A 20,876-nucleotide genomic window follows, 5' to 3' on the forward strand; every position below is an offset into this window, starting at 1 on the left:
ACGTTCTGGCATGTGAAATGATCTCTGACATTCTAAATACACGGGAAATTCAAAACCATTGAGCTTAAAAGGTTGCTATATAGGATTTCTTCGGATGCTTATTTCGTTAAATGCTAGGACTAGTTCTCTAGTTCTTCATAGAAAGAGTTTGGATTATTTTATTGCTTCTATATCTCTCGTCCTGCTTGGTTGTTGTACATGAATTTATGCTGGTGGTTGTTTCGGTTGGCTGCCATTGCTTGCTCCGTTTGGTGGCACGTAATTGATGGTCATCAAATTTTGAGCAAACTTTTTTTGGGTCCGGTAGTCTTGGTGATGCAATTGGTTGTCCACCTGCTTTAATATGTTGTTGCACGCACCACGTTTGTGGAATGCCCGAACATCTATTTAATGTAGGCATTTTGTGGTTTTGTATGCTGTTTTTTGCCGCTGTGATTGAGACACATAACTTTAGTACTTTCATGGATGGATTATGGTAATTTCTTTCCATTTGTTACCTCTTGCTGTCAACTTTGAATGGCATGATCAACCCTTTTTTGGTAGATGCTGTCTGTAGGTCCTTGTTGGTCTAAACTGTAGATGAAATGGTCTGCTAGTTGATTGCACTCCCCGTCATTGTATTCGTCTTTGATAAATAGTTAATTTTCGGACTAACAAATTTTTTTTTTTTTGGGCTATGATAATGTGCATTTTGTTGTTTTAATTCAATGTTCAATAAGCATTATTCATTTGATCTCACCTAAGTTCAATCTTCACGTGATGCTACAGGCCTTAAAGCATTCACGTCATAAGTTATATTAATTGCAGGTGTGTTCAAAGTATTTCTGTTCCCTTTTTTATTTTTATCATATCCACAACTGAAGTGACATATGTCACGCCCCGGACACGATCCGCGACACGGCCGTGCTATTGCCGACTACCGCCCACAATAGCACGAGCAGTACAACCTTCAAGAAATCCCTCCTTCCTCTCCTAGGGCTTCAGAGGTTCAGCTCCTTCAACCTTCGGCTCTAGGGTTCGGCTTCTCTGGTACAGTACTCCAGATGGCTAAGGAATAAGAGGGTATATTAACTCTTAAGTTAAGAAACTGAGAGTTTAAATAAACTCTGCTTAGGAGGTGACCCTTGGAGAGGTGGCACCCTCTCCTTCCTCCTTGCTTCCGAAGCCTACAGCTGCGCTTTCCCTCTGGCCCGCTGGGCTTGTCCTTTCAACCTGGGTGAGAGGTGGCAGACTCCCATTTTGCATGGATGAGGGCCCAACAGCTGGCCTTCCCCCCACTGGCCAGCTGGGGCCCGTCACTTCAGTCCTCAGGCGTGAGGCGAGGGTTGCCATCCATGGGCCCAATACGGCCCCATTAACGACCTGGCGCAAATACCCTTAAACTGGGCCTCAAAAGTATTGAGCCTAGTTAGTATCGGGCCCGGACATTTATTCTTTCCCTCTTAAATAATTTCATCCTCGAAATTAATCATGCCTCAATTTTTAGGTATGCAGTGTAATTCTCTAGAAAAACTGACTGAAATAAAGAAATGTGAATAGCCAGAATCAAACAAAATCCATGGTAAATCCTAAACCATTAAGCTTAAAAGGTTGCTATATAGAATTTCTTTGGAGGCTTATTTCGTCAGATGCTAAGACTATTTCTCTGGTTCTTCATATAAAGAGTTTGGATTATTTTATTGCTTCTATATCTCTCATCTTGCTTGGTTGTTGTACATAGATTTGTGCTGGTTGTTGTCTCAGTTCGCTGCCATTGCTTGCTCCATTTGATGACATGTGAACGATGGTCATCAAATTCTGAGCAAACTTTTTTTGGTTCCGTTAGCCTTGGTGATTCAATTGGTTGTCCACCTGCTTTAATTTGTTGTTGCTCGCACCACGTTTGTAGAATGCCCCAACATCTATTTGATGTTGGCATTATGGGGTTATGTATGCTATTTTTTGCCTTTGTGATTGAGACACATATAACTTTAGTGTTTTCATGGATCGATTATAGTAATTTCTATGCTTTTGTTGCCTCTTGCTGTGAACTTTGAATGATATGATCAAGCCTTTCATGGTGGATGCTGTTTGTAGGTCACTGTTGGTCTAGACTATGGATGAAATAGTTTGGTCATCTCATGGTCATCTCATCTTATAGGGGCTAGATTCGTGATTTTCTGTGGAAATTGTCGATAAATCCTAACCATTGATGTCTCTTTAGCAGGCATATCTGATCGGTGGAATAGCATGCTCAGGTCGAAAAACTGTCCGATTGCAGTATTTCTTGAAGTTTGTAAGTATATTTTGATTTATTTGCCAACAATTTGTCAGAGTATTACTTTTATTGCTTAAGGCTGTGATTTCTTGAATCAGATTAACTTTTTGGTCTGTTACTGACGTTCAACAAGCATCAATAGTGCTGGACACCAATTTTTAGACTGGTATACTAGATGAAATTATCCATTTGTTGCTGACCTGTTCTGACCAGATCTTGATTTGAAAGCATTGGTAGGTTGTGAGTTGAGAGGGAACCCTCTTAAGTAATATTCGGATTTGCAGTAAACCTTATTTATTTGTTGCAGTAGACCTGTTTATCTAATGCTGGAGATTATGTGAACTTGTCATGTAAGACATAAGGTTCAAAATGGTATTTATAATGGTTCCAAGAATTAGGAGCATGGGCGGGCATACAATGTGACGGATAATCGCCTTCTCAAAGAGCTGGTTCTTTTATGTTGGTAAACAAGGCTCAACCTTCCACCTCTTCTTTCTCCTAGCTTTCTACTTGAGAGAGGAGGTGAGCATCTATAGTGATTTCTCAGTTACCCTTCAAGCATTGTTCCTTCTCCTTTTCTTCTTCGCTTTATTGTGTATGGATGTATTTATGTATGAATATTCATGCAACAAGGGGTGACTTCTAAAATTGTTCCTCTCTTCTTTGCATGCCATCTTCTCTAGCAATAGGCCAGACATATATGGAAGGTCTACTACATTGCTGGCACCCGATCTGCATTCATTGTAAGTTGGAGAGGTCATCACCAGAGGAGAAGAGGTGCAGGGATCTTCTCCTCTTTTTTGCATGCATGTATATTAATGAGATGATGGGCAAGTTGTGAAATTACTCCTCTTCTTTGCGTGTCAACTTCTCTAGCAATAGGCGAGGAACTTCTGGAAGTGGTGAATTTGAGCCTCTTCTTCCTTTTCCCTTTTTGCCTTTCAATTTCTTGTTTTTTGAAGATTATATTTTTGTAGCACTTTTTTAATTACATAACTGTAATTAAATTTTTTTTTATGTAATTTTTCGGTTGTTCCTGAAGAATTCATTGGATTTGGAGGCTGATGGTAGTTTCAAGATAAAGATGGTATCGATAAAGGTACGATTTTGACTTTGAGAACCCAAATTCTCAAAGTTTCTATTTTGCTTGTCAAAAATCAGGAGTTGTTTGCTCAATACTCGAATGTGTCACATTTTTACATTTTCTCCTTGACAAAATCCCGACCATAAATACATGGGCTCTTTTACATGAACTGCTAGTTTATGTGTGAATCTTATTGTGCTTTTTTTTTTCTGCAATTCTTTTACTCTCTTGTTATAAAGTTATCTGAAATGCCTGCTTCACCATTGGATAACTTTTTCTCCCATTTGTTGCGATTGGCTAATTAAGTTAATATGTTTTTTCATTTTTATTTCTGCTCTCATTTAATTTGGGAAGCTGTGGTGTTTTTCTAACATTTACATCCTTGTTTTCTATAAATCATGACAGTGACACTTCTACTTTTGCTCCCATTTTTATGTGCTGTGTATGTTGCTTAATATTTTATTTGACAAATGTGGTTGGTTCTCTTAGTACACTTTCAAATAGTATCATATGCAATTCCCATGAGATAATGACATGATCTTCTGAAAATGCATTTGCATAATCTCAGAACCGAACTATTAGACTAATCCCTGTATAGCTCCTATGCCTTTTTATATTAGATCAAGTTCAGAACCAGAAGAATTTCTCTTTGTTTTGTCTGCTGGCCATCAGTTATGGTTATATCCTTGTGACATACTGTGTGGTAATTCCAATCCTTCAATCATTTAATCATTTTTTGTTAACCTTGTTGGTGACATTGATCTGCATGACTTTCCATTGGCTTGGAAAACATTTCTGCATGTTGTTCTGGATACTTTACCATTTCTTTTTCAACCTCTCTTTCTCTTTAATTTTCATGATTTCATGCCTGAGCATGTTTGTTAATGTATTACGTGCGGGCGGGGCTTGGTGCAATGGTAAGGTTGCTCCATTTGACCTGTGCATCATGTATTCGAAACACCTCAGATGCTAAGTGGCAGAAACCTTGGGGATGCCTTTTTTTGTTTTCTTGAATGTATTATGTATCATAAAGGTAAGGCTTGTGATATGTCGGGATGATTATATTCTATTAAGTTGTGAATGATTGTTTTATGATTATTATTTTTTAGGATGTAGTCTTATCTTCTAAAGTTCAAATGGACCAACAATTAGCATATCTGGTTGACTCGGTGATTTATTTTTCGAACTGAGGTTGGCTCGTTACAAAGCCAAATATTGTGTATTCTAGGTAAATTGTCAGTTTTGGTTTCTTAGGACTCACTTCTCATAGGCTAAACGTGATTCCTTTTTTGGCTTCCAAAAAGGCTCCATTTATTTTTATACAAGAATTGACTTGTGTCTGGCCTGTAGTGGATATAGCTTTGTGTTCTTTATTATTGGAAGCCATCTTTTCTTTTCTTTTTCTTTTTTCTAACATTTTTTAATATTTTTTTCTTTTTTTAATAAAAAACGTTGTCTTCTTGCACCTTCCATGCTAGACCTAATGATTTCTATTGAACACCGATAATTCCTTGACCTGTACGTGGTTTGACGGCCATACTCTTTCTGGTTCCCTTTAGATGAGATGAAGTTTCTTGATTCCACCTAGTTTGAGACTAAGTTTGTTTAATTTATTTACATAAATAGTACACTTGTATTGCGTTCAGATGATAATGTACTTGCTTGAGTTTCTATTGTCCGCCGGCCTTTGTAGTTTAGGTAATTATGGATAGCCACTCTCTTTGCCAGCTATCCCTTTTTAACCACAACTTTTATGTTGATTATACACTTTGCATTCCGCTTTATTCATGGTAAATCTACTTCATCAGTTTTTGTGGCTCGGACCTTCAAACTGCATCATCCTAGAATTTTACCAAACTCATAAAAACTGTTCAAGTATATTCGTGTCTGCTGTTGTCTTACTTATCTATTTATCTTCCGAGCTATTGCTGACCCTATGCAGCAGCTAAAGTCCGAACCTTTTGGTTGATGATGACATCTTTACTCCTTTCTTTGATAGCCTTTAAATGAAATATTACAGCTCCTAGTCATCTTATCTTATAGGGGCTTGATTCGTGATTTTCTGTGGAAGCTGTCCTCGATAAATCCTAACCATTGATGTCTCTTTAGCAAGCATATCTGATTGGTGGAACAGCATGCTCAGGTCGAAAAATTTTCTGATCGCATTATTTCTTGAAGTATATAAGTATATTTTGGTTTATTTGCCAACAATTTGTCATAGTATTACTTTTATTGCTTTAGGCTGTGATTTCTGGAATCAAATTAGCTTTTTGGTCTATTATTGACGTTCAACAAGCATCAATAGTCTTGGACACCAATTTTTGGACTGGTATACTAGATTAAATTATCCATGTGTTGCTGACCTGTTTTGGCCAGATCTTGATTTGAAAGCATTGGTAGCTTGCGGGTTGGGAGGGAACCCTCTTGGTTCACGTATCCAAAAGCTCCAAAAAAATTTGGAACCGGTACGGGCCGATACAGTTAGCAGGTTCGGGCCGGTACGGGTTTTTAATACCGAACCAGACCGTTCGGAGCCAGTATCGGTTCGGTACGGGCTGAACCGGCCGGTACAGCATTCCTTGCTTTTTTGTTTATATGGATGCATTTTTGCAGGAATATTGATGCAACATGGGTTGACTTCTAAATTTGTTCTCTTCTTTGCATGCCACCTTCTCTGGCAATAGGTGAGGCATTTTTGGAAGGTCTACTACACTGCTGACAACCAATCTGCATTCATTGTAAGTTGGAGAGTTCATCACCCGAGGAGAGGAGGAGCGGGGATCTTCTCCTCTTTTTTGTGTGTATGTATGTATATTGATGAGTTGATGGGTGACTTGTAAAATTGCTCTTTTCTTCTTTGCATGTCAGCTTCTCTAGCAATTGGCGGGGAACATCTGGAAGTGGCGAATTTGAGCCTCTGTTTCCTTTTCCCATTTTGCCTTCTAATTTCTTGTTTTTTGAAGATTATATTTTTTTTAAGGCTTCTTTAATTACAAAACTGTAATTAAATTTCTTCTGATGTGTTTTTTCTGCTGTTCCTGAAGAATTCATATGATTTGGAGGCTGATGATAGTTTCGAGATAAAGATGGTATCAATAAAGGTACGATTTTGACTTCGAGAACCGACATTCTCAAAGTTCGTGTTTTGCTTGTCAGAAATCAGGAGTTGTTTGCTCAATACTAGAATGTGTCGCATATTTACATTTTCTCCACAAAATCCCGACCATAAATAGATGGGCTCTTTTACATGAACTACCAGTTTGTGTGAATCTTATTGTGCTATATTTTTCTGCAATTCTTTTATGTCTCTTGTTATTAAGTTAGCTGAAATGCCTGCTTCACCATTGGATAACTTTTCTCCTAATTGTTGCGATTGGCTAATTAATTTAATTTGTATTTTCATTTTTATTTCTGCTCTCATTTAATTTGGGATGCTCTGGTGTTTTTTGACATTTACATCCTTGTTTTCTATACATCATGACAGTGACACCTCTACTTTTGTTTTGGTTTTTATGTGCTGTGTATGTTGCTTAATCTTTTATTTGACAAAGGTGATGGGTTCTTTTAGGACAACTTTCAAATCATATCATATGCAGTTGCCATGAGATAATGACATGATCTTCTGAAAATGCTTTTACATAATCTTAGAACTATTAGACTAATCCCTGTATAGCTCCTATCCCTTTTTATATTAGATCAAGTTTCGAATCGGAAGAATTTCTCATTGTTTTGTCTGCTGGCCATCAGTTATGGTTATATCCTTGTGACATACCGTGTGGTAATTCCAATCCTTTAATCTTTTTTTATTAACCTTGTTGGTTACAATGAATCTGCATGACTTTCCATTTGCTTGGAAACTTTAATTTTCATGTTTTCATGCCTGAGTTTGTATTGTAATTTTAGTATGTTTGTTAATGTATTTTATGTGGGCGGGGCTTGGTGCAGTGGTAAGGTTGCTCCATTTTGACCTGTGCATATTATGTGTTCGAACCACCTCTCGAGATCCTGTGGGGCAGAAACCTTGGGACGCCTTTTTTTTTCTTTTGAATGTATTATGTCTAATAAGGGTGAGATTTGTGATATCTTGTAATGATTGTATTCTATTAAGTTGTGAATGATTGTTTTATCCTTATCATTTTGTAGGGTGTAGCCATATCTGCTGAAGTTCAAATGGACCAACAATAAGCATATGTTGGTTGACTCTGATTTATTTTTGGATCTGAGATTGACTTGGTACAAAGCCAAATATCGTGTATTCTAGGTAAATTTTCTGTTTTGATTTCTTAGTACTCACTTCTCAGCTATTGTTGGACCCTATGCTGCAGCAAAAGTCCGAACTTTTTGGGTGAAGATGACAGTATCTTTACTCATTCCTGTGTTATCCTTCAAATGAACTATTTCTACTCCTGGTCATCTCATTTTATAGGGGCTAGATTCGTGATTTTCTGTGGAAGCTGTCCTTGATAAATCCTAACCATTGATGTCTCTTAAGCAAGCATATCTAATTGGTGGAACAACATGCAAAGGTCGAAAAACTGTCCGATCGCAGTATTTCTTTAAGTACGTAAGTATATTTTGATTTATTTTCCAACAATTTGCCTTACTATTACCTTTATTGCTTATGGCTGTGCTTTCTTCAATCAGATTGGCTTTTTGATCTGTTCTTGATGTTCAACAAGCATCAGTAGAGCTAGTCATATTTTAGATTGGTATACTAGATTAAGTTATTCATGTGTTGCTGACCGGTTCTGACCATATCTTGATTTGAAAGTACTGGTAGGTTGTGAGCTGGGAGGGAACCCTCTTGAGTCATATTCAGATTTGCGGTAAACCTTATTTATTTATTGCAGTAGACCTGATTATCTAATGCTCGAGATTTTGTGAGCTTGTCATGCAAGACATAAGCTTCAAAATGGCTTTTATAATGGTTCCATGCTTTAGATGGAGCACGGGCAGGCATACAATGTGACGGATAATCGCCTTCTCAAACAGTTGGTTCTTGTATGTTGGTAAAAAAGGCTCAGCCTTCCACCTCTCCTACCCCCTAGCTTTCTTCTGCTCTTTTTTGTGTATGTATGTATATTGATGAGAAGATGGGTGACTTGTAAAATTGCAGTTCTCTTCTTTGCGTGTCAGCTTCTCTAGCAATAGGCGAGGAACTTCTGGAAGTGGTGAATTTGAGCCTCTTCTTCCTCTTCCCTTTTTTCCTTTTAATTTCTTGTTTTTTGAAGATTATGTTTTTTTATGACTTCTTTAATTACATAACTATAATTATATTTCTTTTGATGTGTTTTTTCTTCTGTTCCTGAAGAATTCATAGGATTTGGAGGCTGATGAAAGTTTTGGGATAAGGATGCTATAAAAAAAGGTACGATTTTGACTTCGAGAACCCAAATCCTCAAAGTTTGTATTTTGCTTGTCAAAAATCAGGTGTTGTTTGCTCAATAACAGGCTGTCACATTTTTACATGTTTCAAATCTGCTCGCATTCCTACCTCATTTTTTCAGTTTTCCTGACTCTTCTTTTTTATTTCACTTATTCTTTCCCAGGTAATTTTTGGTCTTGCATGGATTCTGTCATCCTTCATTATTCTCTATTTTCCATCTTTTCTTCAAGTAATAGTGTGAAAAAAGACGAAGTGGCTTGCTTAGAGGCCAACTAGTGCTGGCGATAACTTTAAGTTCCATTTTTGCGCTTCATTTATGTAGGAGTTGCAGAAGCCGAGGTAGAAATTTCTCTAGAGTTGGTATTAACTAGGGTAATCTCTTTGGACTTTCCCATGATGATGTCCTTAGTCTTGGTAACAGTTATCCAATCAATCAATTATTTATTCTGGTCCTTTGTCTACTTTTATTTTTCCTGATCTTTGCTACTTATCTCTGTATATCTGGTGGTAATTTGATTCACTTGTAAACTTTTATGCTTCAGAGGCCTGGATCATACTCTATTGCTATGTGGTGGTCTATCGGTTGCTGCTGCAGGAATTTCTATACAATAGTTTGAATTTGATTTTCCACTACAACTGTTCATGAAATACTCTTTCCTTATAAACTTATTACTATTGTTTGACTACTAGAATTATTCCGAATTTGTTATTTATAAGATTCACTTCTATTTATTTGCCCCTTTTTCTTCATAGCTATTTATTTGCCCCTTTTTCTTCCTAGCTATTTCGTAGTATTACTTGCTAATCAAATTGGAAAGGGCGGAAATAAAATATAAAAATTTTATGCTTTGCAAGTTGGAAGGTCCATTGTTCTGCAGGCTACTGCTGCAGCCTATTGGAGACTGGACAAGATTTTTGGATCGCTAAATGCCTTTCCTCCTACTCAACTCTGTATACCATTTCTTTTCCTACTCTTCTGTTGGTTGATTTGTTCATTAAATATTGCACTTTATTCTTTTATTGACAGCTTTTGAATTTATATGTTAAGGCCATTTTCTCCAGAAGGTTGTGATGATTCTTGGACTCGGGTTTTGTTATGAAAGGAAAGCGGCTATTTTCTTGACGACGAGGCAATCTTGGATTTGGCATTCTTGGCTGTTTGTGGGACTCCGTTTAATTTGGTCTGGTGGTTATGTTCTATATTGTTTCGATGTGCTCTCTCTCCCTCTTTTCAATTGTTAATGTTCTGGCTTGCGAATGATCTCTGACATGCTAAATTCATGGGAAATCCTAAACCATTAAGCTTAAAAGGTTGCTATTTAGGATTTCTCCGGAGGCTTATTTCGTTAAATGCTATGACTAGTTCTCTGGTTCTTCATATAAAGAGTTTGGATTATTTTATTGCTTCTATATCTCTCATCCTACTTGGTTGTTGTGCATAAATTTGTGCTGGTTGTTGTTTCGGTTGGCTGCCATTGCTTGCTCCATTTGATGACATGTGAATGATGGTCATCAAGTTCTGGGCAAACTTTTTTTGGGTCTGTTAGTCTTGGTGATGCAATTGGTTGTCCACCCGCTTTAATTTGTTGTTGCCCGCACCACGTTTGTGGAATGCCCCCGCATCTATTTAATGTTGGCATTATGTGGTTCTGTATGCTGTTTTTTGCCACTGTGACTGAGACACATATAACTTTAGTGTTTTCGTGGATGTATTATAGTAATTTCTGCGCGTTTGTTACATGTTGCTATAAACTTTGAATGATATGATCGACCCTTTCTTGGTAGATGCTGTTTGTAGGTAACTGTTGGTTTGAACTGTGGATGAAATGTTCTGCTAGTTGATTGCACTTCTAGTCATCGTATCTGGCGTTGATAAATAGTTAATTTTTGAACCAACAATTTTATTTTTTTGGGCTATGGTAATGTGCATTTTGTTGTTTTAATTCAATGTTCAATAAGCATTATTCAGTTGATCTCACCTATGTTCAATCTTCACGTGTTCAATAAGTGGTTCTGTATGCTATTTTTTGCCTTTGTGACTGGGGCACACATATAACTTTAGTGTTTTCATAGATCGATTATAGTAATTTCTATGCTTTTGTTGCTTCTTGCTGTCAACTTTGAATGATATGGTCAGGCCTTTCATGGTGGATGTTGTTTGTAGGTCACTGTTGGTATAGACTGTGGATGAAATAGTTTGGTGCTGGAGATTATGTTCTCTTCAGCAGCGATTGAGCGAGCAGCTCCGGAAGGTCTGCTGTTCCGCAGACAATTGAGCAGCAACAATCGTTCGATGGGGGGAGGAGAATAAGAGACACTGTGGGATCTTTTCCCCGGCTCGGCTTCTAGTTCTTTTACTCACGATTTGTTGGTCTTCTCTTTCTTCTTCTCCTTCAACTTGTTGTTGGTCTCCCGGGGGGTAATTGTTGGGAGTTGTATCCTACATGTCAATCGTCAGCGTGTTGATCTCTTATATTAATTGTTGGGAATTGATTGATAAATTAATAAAGTGTTATTTGGCATTATTCATCATTTCATTGTACATCTTCAAATGATCTCTTATATGATGTTCTTAAGACTTATTTTATGATAAAGAAGGATTTATGTTCTTAAACCTATTTGCGACCAAATGATATGCTGTTAATAGGACAACAGCATTGTCGAGATTAGGTCGTTATGAGACATATACGTTGGTTGTCCTCTTAACCAAGGAGTGTGGAGATACTGATATGTCATACAGGTGAAGTGGAGTACATTTCACTGAACGTGACCAATTCCGGAACGCTCTACTATCAAAAGATGTTCCGAGTGGATATGGGTGTAAATATCCCTCAGACCTGAGATCACCACAGTGATTAGCAAGCAACTTACTGTACTTTGGTACCGAACTAGCAGAATTTCTAATTCTGGAACGGAAGGTTACTGGGTGCAGTCAAGTACTTGCGAAATCAGTGCGTGAGTCAAGATGGAATTGACCGCTCCTGAAAATAAGAGATAATGCTGTGTTCAATTTAGCAAAATCTTGGCTAGGGCAATCCTTGTGATGAGTCACAGAATTTCTAAAGTTGATCACATAATGGATGTACTGATTAGAGAGTTGACAGAACTCTGAGGTCATCCTAGCATTAGTAGTCAAAGGGATGAATTATACAGTAACCATAGTCTAGGGTTTCAGAATATTTGCTTCGCATATATTCGGCCTATCCAGATGTCGGATACCATTGCTAGATGGTCACATCGATTAGTGCAAGAAGTCGTTCCTGTACTAGAGGCTTAGGTTCGAACCAATGAGGTCACACGCATAGAAGTTTTCTGATTGATCAAGATAGCTGATTGATGATTGAGAATCTTTTAGGAATAATTTGGTCAATTCGATTGGCAAATTATCCTATAAAATAATTAAAGTAATTATTGGAGGATTAATTGGTAATTAGATTACTAATAAACTCAATTTGATTGAGTAAACGGACTAAGGATGAGCCAAATTGAATTGGATTTAATTTTGGTTTTGACCTAATTGGATTAGTGGCGCAGGGGTCGACTCGAAGTAAAGTGGGGTTGACTCGAGATGGGCTGGGGTCGACTCTCTCTCAGAGAATCCAAAGAATGAATTCTTTCCAGGTGGGGTCGACTCGAAGTAAAGAGGGGTCGACTGGAGATAGGTTGGGGTCGACTCTCTCAGACAATCCAAAGAACGACTTCTATTTTTCCAGGTGGGGTCGACTCGAGTTTCCTTGGGGTCGATTCGAAGCAAGTTGGGGTCGACTCGAGCTCTGAAAGGGTCGACTCGTTGGGGGTATCAGGAGTTCTCTGTCGTCTCAGCCAGGGTTGATATGCGAAGCTATGGGGTCGACTCGGGTCGACTTTGGAGTCCGACTCGAAGGGGAAGGAGTCGACTCGAGGCGACTTGGAGTCGACTCGAGATCGGGAAGGTCCACTCCTTCTGAAAATTCTGAAACTCGCGGACGGGCTGAATTCAGGGGATTCGATCCGGACGTGGATTTTCAATGAAAAGTGAAGGGATTTGGATCGTGGGACGTGGGAGAATGGTTAGATGATGATGGAATATCAGCACCATTTATTTCGATCCTATCTCACCTGCATGAACCATCTATTGTTTGAATTTTGAATTCAAACAAGATAAGAACTATCTTGTTACAACCAACACCTTCCTGCGCCAACAAGATACCAAATTTCCATTTGAATTTCGAATTCCGAATTCAAATGATCAGATGGCGCACCTTTAAAAGAAGAGTTCCAATTGTGGCTAAAAAAGAAATGAAATTTTGTGAATGAAATTCAGCCTTCCATCTCGCCCATTTTCATCTTCCTCTGAGTCCATCTCGCCATAGCTGATAGGGATCCCAGATAAGAGCCTTTAGATCAGATCTAAGTCCTCTTCAATCCTTACTAACCATTCCTCCAAGTTCTTCCAAGAAGGCGAACCAAAAGTTGATAGCGTTGGAAAGATCAAAATTCAGCAAAGGAAGATCCTGCGCAAGCTAGCACTTCCGCGGGATTGGATCACTCCAGGAGCTTCGTGTGGATTACTTGTAGAGGCCAGACGAGTGTGTGGCTACGAAGCTCGAGCATCAGATCCGTTACTTTCAGATTTCATAAAGGTATAATCCGTATAAATCTAGGTCCAAAGATATATCTTATAGGTTTCAATCCCCGAGGGTTAAACCTCTTTTGGGGCTCTTCACAGAGTAATCTTCCGAGCCTATTCGATGGGCATTCGAAGATTAGTTGGGTGTTAGATTAGTTGAGTTTAGAACTTAATTAATAATCTCATTTCAGATCTGAAATTAATCGTGCAATGATTTTAGCTTAATCGTTTAAACAATCCCGACATATTGATCATATATACTTGTAGTGGTACTTTGAAATTTGATTTCTTATGCATATCTGAATTAAAATGTCTAATTCGATTTTTTCGCTGTGAATTTCAAAATTAAAAGAACTACGTATGGCTTGATCTCCCTTGTGAAGGGGGTACGTAGGCAACCCCAACAGGTACAGCCATTATTTTTGAAAAATTCTAAATTTCAACATGCTATCACTACTAGCATCATAGGATCGCTTTCGGTAATGGCCGTGATGTTGTGCTTCTTGTTATCTTGTTCTCTTTGTTTGTTTATGTTTCTTCTCTTTTGCTTTTCTTCTTCTTTGTTTCGCAAACTGGGAGAGTGGCATTGCTTTTGGGTTCTATACAAAGAGGCTGTGATGATTCTTGGATGAGGGTTTTGATGGAGAGAGAATATTTTGATCGCTATTTGTTCAATCTGGATTTGGTATTCTTGGTTGTTGGTGAGATTCTGTCTAATTTGGTTCTGGAGGTTATGTTTATATTGTTTCGATGTGCCATCTCTCCCTCTTTTCAATTGTTAATGTTATAGCATGTGAAATGATCTCTGACATGCTAAATCCATAGGAAATCCTAAACCATTGAGCTTAAATGGTTGCTATATAGGATTTCTTCGGAGGCTTATTTAGCTAGATGCTAAGACTAGTTCTATGGTTCTTCATATAAAGAGTTTGGATTATTTTATTGCTTCTATTTCTCTCATCCTGCTTGGTTGTTGTAGATAAATTTGTGCTGGTTGTTGTTTTGGTTGGCTGCCATTGCATGCTCCATTTGATGACATGTGAATGATGTTAATCAAATTTTGAGCAAACTTCTTTTAGGTCCGTTAGTCTTGGTGATGCAATTGGTTGTCGTCCTGCTTTAATTTGTTGTCGCAAGCACCACATTTGTGGAATGCCTGAACATCAATTTAAAGTCGGCATTATGTGGTTCTGTATGCTGTTTTTGCTGCTGTGACTGAGACACACATAAAACTTTAGTGTTTTCATGGATGTATTATAGTAATTTCTGTGCTTTTGTCACCTCTTCCTGTCATGATATGATCAAGCCTTTCAAGGTGGATAATGTTTGTTGGTCACTGTTGGTCTAAACTCTTAAGCTGTGGTTGAAATAGTTTGGTGCGGGCGGTTATGTCGTCTTCGGTAGCGGTAGAGCGAGCAGCTTTTGAATGTCTGCTGTTTCGCAGACATCCGAGCAGCGGCCATGGTTAGAAGGGGGGAGGAGAAGAAGACATTGTGGGATCTTTTTCCTAGGTCGGCTTCTAGTTCTCTTTCTCAAGATTTACTGGTATTCTATTTCTTCTCCTCCTACTTGTTCTTGGTCTCCCGGGTGGATAATGGTCGCGATGTTGTGCTTCTTGTTATCTTTTTCTCTTTGTTTATGTGCCTTCTCTTTTGCTTTTCTTATTCTTTGTTTCCCAAATTGGGAGAGCGGCGCTGCTTTTGGGTTCTTTACAAGGAGGCTATGATGATTCTTGCTCGAGGGTTTCGCTACAATTGAGAGGAAAGCAGTTATTCTCTTGACGGCAAGGCAATCTTGCAGGCAACTATTTGCAGCCATTTTGATTTATTAGTTGCAGATCAATCGGTGAATCAGAGCCCCCCTCTCCATCTTCCCCTTCCCTCTCCATCTTCCCTTCCCTGCTTTCAAATTGCTGGGATTTTTGTTTTCAATATTCTTTTTACGGTTGTGTTTCCGAGAGATTTTAAAGTAGATTTAGGTGGAGAGTGTAGGAAGTGGGGAGATCTTGGTCAAAGTCTCTCTCCCTCTCTCCCTTTTCTTCAGTATATCTTCAAAAGTTTTGAACTTGGTTCAGATATTTTATTTTGTCAACTTTGCTTTAAGTTCTCTCTGGACTTGAATAATAGTGAGATAATATTTTGATCGGTGTTTGTTCAATCTAGATTTGGTATTCTTGGTTGTTGGTGGGACTCCATCTAATTTGGTTCTGGAGGTTATGTTCTATATTGTTTCGATGTGCTTTCTCTCCCTTTTTTCAATTGTTGACGTTCTGGCATGTGAAATGATCTCTGACATTCTAAATCCATGGGAAATTCTAAACCATTGAGCTTAAAAGGTTGCTATATAGGATTTCTTTGGATGCTTATTTCGTTAAATGCTATGACTAGTTCTCTAGTTCTGCATAGAAAGAGTTTGAATATTTTATTGCTTCTATATCTCTCGTCCTGCTTGGTTGTTGTACATAAATTTATGCTGGTTGTTGTTTCGGTTGGCTGCCATTGCTTGCTCCGTTTGATGACACGTAATTGATGGTCATCAAATTTTGAGCAAACTTTTTTTGGGTCCGGTAGTCTTGGTGATGCAATTGGTTGTCCACCTGCTTTAATATGTTGTTGTATGCACCACATTTGTGGAATGCCCGAACATCTATTTAATGTTGGCATTATGTGGTTCTGTATGCTGTTTTTTGCCGCTGTGACTGAGACATATAACTTTAGTATTTTCATGGATGGATTATGGTAATTTCTTTGCGTTTGTTACCTCTTGCTGTCAACTTTGAATGATATGATCAACCCTTTTTTGGTAGATGCTGTCTGTAGGTCCCTGTTGGTCTAAACTGTGGATGAAATGGTCTGCTAGTTGATTGCACTCTCTGTCATTGTATTTGTCTTTGATAAATAGTTAATTTTCGGACCAACAAATTTTTTTTTTGGGGCTATGATAATGTGCATTTTGTTGTTTTAATTCATTTTCGATAAGCATTATTCATTTGATCTCACCTAAGTTCAATCTTCACGTGATGCTGCTGGCCTTAAAGCATTCACGTCATAAGTTATATTAATTGCAGTTGTGTTCAAAGTTTTTCCGTTCCCTTTTTTATTTTTATCATATCCACAACTGAAGTGACATATGTCACGCCCCGGACCCGGATCCGTGACATGGCCGTGCTATTGCCGACTACCGCCCACAATAGCACGAAGCCTCATACATGGGTAACAGGGTAGTCAGACTTGTCAAACTGTCATATATTTAAAATATTTGCCGTGTGTCATATAAGGTAGTATAGGGTATTTCTTCTTCCATCTCTGTGCCAGATTCTTTTTTCCTCTGTTTTACTGTTGAAACAGAGGGGAGAAACATTCCACAGAGGAACTTTCCCTCTTTTTATTTTGTTTAAACCCATTTAAGTAAATCAGGTCATATCTTGCTCCGGGTTGGCTACAGCCGAGCAGTACACCCTTCAAGAAATCCCTCCTTCCTCTCCTAGGGCTTCAGAGGTTCAGCTCCATCAACCTTCGGCTCTAGGGTTCGGCTTCTCTGGTACAGTACCCGAGAGGGCTAAGGAATAAGAGGGTATAGTAACTCCTAAGTTAAGAAACTGAGAGTTTAAATAAACTCTGCTTAGGAGGTGACCCTTGGAGAGGCGGCACCCTCTCCTTCCTCCTTGCTCCGGAAGCCTACAGATGCCCTTTCCCTCAGGCCAGCTGGGCTTGTCCTTTCAACCTGGGTGAGGTGGCAGACTCCCATTTTGCATGGATGAGGGCCCAACAGCTGGTCTTCCCCCCTATTGGCCAGCGGGGGCCCGTCACTTCAGTCCTCAGGCGTGAGGTGAGGGTTGCCATCCATGGGCCCAATACGGCCCCATTAACGACCGAGCCCAAATACCCTTAAACTGGGCCTCAGAAGTATTGGGCCCAGTTAGTATCAGGCCCGGATGTTACAAAATCCATGGGAAATCCTAAACCATTGAGCTTAAAAGGTTGCTATATAGAATTTCTTTGGAGGCTTATTTCGTCAGATGCTAAGACTATTTATCTGGTTCTTCATATAAAGAGTTTGGATTATTTTATTGCTTCTATATCTCTCATCTTGCTTGGTTGTTGTACATAGATTTGTGCTGGTTGTTGTCTTAGTTCGCTACCATTGCTTGCTCCATTTGATGACATGTGAACGATGGTCATCAAATTTTGAGCAAACTTTTTTTTGGTTCCATTAGCCTTGGTGATTCAATTGGTTCTGGAGGCTATGTTCTATATTGTTTCATTGTGCTCTCTCTCCCTCTTTTCAATTGTTGACGTTTTGGCATGTGAAATGATCTCTGACATTCTAAATCCACGGGAAATTCAAAACCATTGTGCTTAAAAGGTTGCTATATGGGATTTCTTCGGATGCTTATTTCGTTAAATGCTAGGACTAGTTCTCTAGTTCTTCATAGAAAGAGTTTGGATTATTTTATTGCTTCTATATCTCTCGTCCTGCTTCGTTGTTGTACATGAATTTATGCTGGTGGTTGTTTCGGTTGGCTGCCATTGCTTGCTCCGTTTGGTGGCACGTAATTGATGGTCATCAAATTTTGAGCAAACTTTTTTTGGGTCCGGTAGTCTTGGTGATGCAATTGGTTGTCCACCTGCTTTAATATGTTGTTGCACGCACCACGTTTGTGGAATGCCCGAACATCTATTTAATGTAGGCATTTTGTGGTTTTGTATGCTGTTTTTTGCCGCTGTGATTGAGACACATAACTTTAGTATTTTCATGGATGGATTATGGTAATTTCTTTGCATTTGTTACCTCTTGCTGTCAACTTTGAATGGCATGATCAACCCTTTTTTGGTAGATGCTGTCTGTAGGTCCTTGTTGGTCTAAACTGTAGATGAAATGGTCTGCTAGTTGATTGCACTCCCCGTCATTGTATCCGTCTTTGATAAATAGTTAATTTTCGGACTAACAAATTTTTTTTTTTGGGCTATGATAATGTGCATTTTGTTGTTTTAATTCAATGTTCAATAAGCATTATTCATTTGATCTCACCTAAGTTCAATCTTCACGTGATGCTACAGGCCTTAAAGCATTCACGTCATAAGTTATATTAATTGCAGGTGTGTTCAAAGTATTTCTGTTCCCTTTTTTATTTTTATCATATCCACAACTGAAGTGACATATGTCACGCCCCGGACACGATCCGCGACACGGCCGTGCTATTGCCGACTACCGCCCACAATAGCACGAGCAGTACAACCTTCAAGAAATCCCTCCTTCCTCTCCTAGGGCTTCAGAGGTTCAGCTCCTTCAACCTTCGGCTCTAGGGTTCGGCTTCTCTGGTACAGTACTCCAGAGGGCTAAGGAATAAGAGGGTATATTAACTCCTAAGTTAAGAAACTGAGAGTTTAAATAAACTCTGCTTAGGAGGTGACCCTTGGAGAGGTGGCACCCTCTCCTTCCTCCTTGCTTCCGAAGCCTACAGCTGCCCTTTCCCTCTGGCCCGCTGGGCTTGTCCTTTCAACCTGGGTGAGAGGTGGCAGACTCCCATTTTGCATGGATGAGGGCCCAACAGCTGGCCTTCCCCCCGCTGGCCAGCTGGGGCCCGTCACTTCAGTCCTCAGGCGTGAGGCGAGGGTTGCCATCCATGGGCCCAATACGGCCCCATTAATGACCTGGCGCAAATATCCTTAAACTGGGCCTCAAAAGTATTGAGCCTAGTTAGTATCGGGCCCGGACATTTATTCTTTCCCTCTTAAATAAATTTCATCCTCGAAATTAATCATGCCTCAATTTTTAGGTATGCAGTGTAATTCTCTAGAAAAACTGACTGAAATAAAGAAATGTGAATAGCCAGAATCAAACAAAATCCATGGTAAATCCTAAACCATTGAGCTTAAAAGGTTGCTATATAGAATTTCTTTGGAGGCTTATTTCGTCAGATGCTAAGACTATTTCTCTGGTTCTTCATATAAAGAGTTTGGATTATTTTATTGCTTCTATATCTCTCATCTTGCTTGGTTGTTGTATATAGATTTATGCTGGTTGTTGCCTCAGTTCGCTGCCATTGCTTGCTCCATTTGATGACATGTGAACGATGGTCATCAAATTCTGAGCAAACTTTTTTTGGTTCCGTTAGCCTTGGTGATTCAATTGGTTGTCCACCTGCTTTAATTTGTTGTTGCTCGCACCACGTTTGTAGAATGCCCCAACATCTATTTGATGTTGGCATTATGGGGTTATGTATGCTATTTTTTGCCTTTGTGACCGAGACACATATAACTTTAGTGTTTTCATGGATCGATTATAGTAATTTCTATCCTTTTGTTGCCTCTTGCTTTGAACTTTGAATGATATGATCAAGCCTTTCATGGTGGATGCTGTTTGTAGGTCACTGTTGGTCTAGACTATGGATGAAATAGTTTGGTCATCTCATGGTCATCTCATCTTATAGGGGCTAGCTTCGTGATTTTCTGTGGAAATTGTCGATAAATCCTAACCATTGATGTCTCTTTAGCAAGCATATCTGATTGGTGGAACAGCATGCTCAGGTCGAAAAACTGTCCGATTGCAGTATTTCTTGAAGTTTGTAAGTATATTTTGATTTATTTGCCAACAATTTGTCACAGTATTACTTTTATTGCTTAAGGCTGTGATTTCTTGAATCAGATTAACTTTTTGGTCTGTTACTGACGTTCAACAAGCATCAATAGTGCTGGACACCAAATTTTAGACTGGTATACTAGATTAAATTATCCATTTGTTGCTGACCTGTTCTGACCAGACCTTGATTTGAAAGCATTGGTAGGTTGTGAGTTGAGAGGGTACCCTCTGAGTCATATTCGGATTTGCAGTAAACCTTATTTATTTATTGCAGTAGACCTGTTTATCTAATGCCGCAGATTATGTTAACTTTTCATGTAAGACATAAGGTTCAAAATGGTACTTATAATGGTTCCAAGAATTAGGAGCATGGGCGGGCATACAATGTGATGGATAATCGCCTTCTCAAAGGGCTGGTTCTTATATGTTGGTAAACAAGGCTCAGCCTTCCACCTCTCCTTTCTCCTAGCTTTCTACTTGAGAGAGGAGGTGAGCATCTATAGTGATTTCTCAGTTACCTTTCAAGCATTGTTCCTTCTCCTTTTCTTCTTCGCTTTTTTGTGTACGGATTTATTTTTGTATGAATATTCATGCAACAAGGGTGACTTCTAACAATTGTTCTTCTCTTCTTTGCATGCCATCTTCTCTAGCAATAGGCGAGACATATGTGGAAGGTCTGCTACATTGCTGGCACCTGAGCTGCATTCATTGTAAGTTGGAGAGGTCATCACCATCGGAGAAGAGGCGCGGGGATCTTCTCCTCTTTTTTGCGTGCATGTATATTAATGAGATGATGGGCAAGTTGTGAAATTACTCCTCTTCTTTGCGTGTCAACTTCTCTAGCAATAGGCGAGGAACTTCTGGAAGTGGTGAATTTGAGCCTCTTCTTCCTTTTCCCTTTTTGCCTTTCAATTTCTTGTTTTTTGAAGATTATATTTTTGTAGCACTTTTTTAATTA

At 39.0% G+C, this 20,876-nt stretch overlaps 1 protein-coding gene across 2 annotated transcripts in view; it reads left to right on the forward strand.

Annotated features, from left to right (window-relative positions):
* LOC120108724 (uncharacterized) overlaps positions 1-20,631 on the forward strand; it is a 99,126-nt gene extending 78,495 nt beyond the window's left edge. Inside the window, exon 3 of one of the 2 annotated variants that reach the window (XM_088706857.1) lies at positions 20,575-20,631. In XM_088706857.1, coding sequence (XP_088562983.1) covers positions 20,575-20,616 — 42 coding nt within the window. In that variant the 3' untranslated portion in view covers positions 20,617-20,631. Of the gene's footprint in view, positions 1-20,568 lie in introns of both variants that reach the window. The other variant, XM_088706858.2, reaches the window with a different exon arrangement.
* The last annotated feature ends 245 nt before the right edge of the window (positions 20,632-20,876 follow it).

The sequence above is a fragment of the Phoenix dactylifera genome, chromosome 11 (genome assembly GCF_051530095.1).
Source record: "Phoenix dactylifera cultivar Ajwa chromosome 11, Ajwa_hap1_PhDact_Kaust_v1.1, whole genome shotgun sequence".
NCBI classification, from domain to species: Eukaryota; Viridiplantae; Streptophyta; class Magnoliopsida; order Arecales; family Arecaceae; genus Phoenix; species Phoenix dactylifera.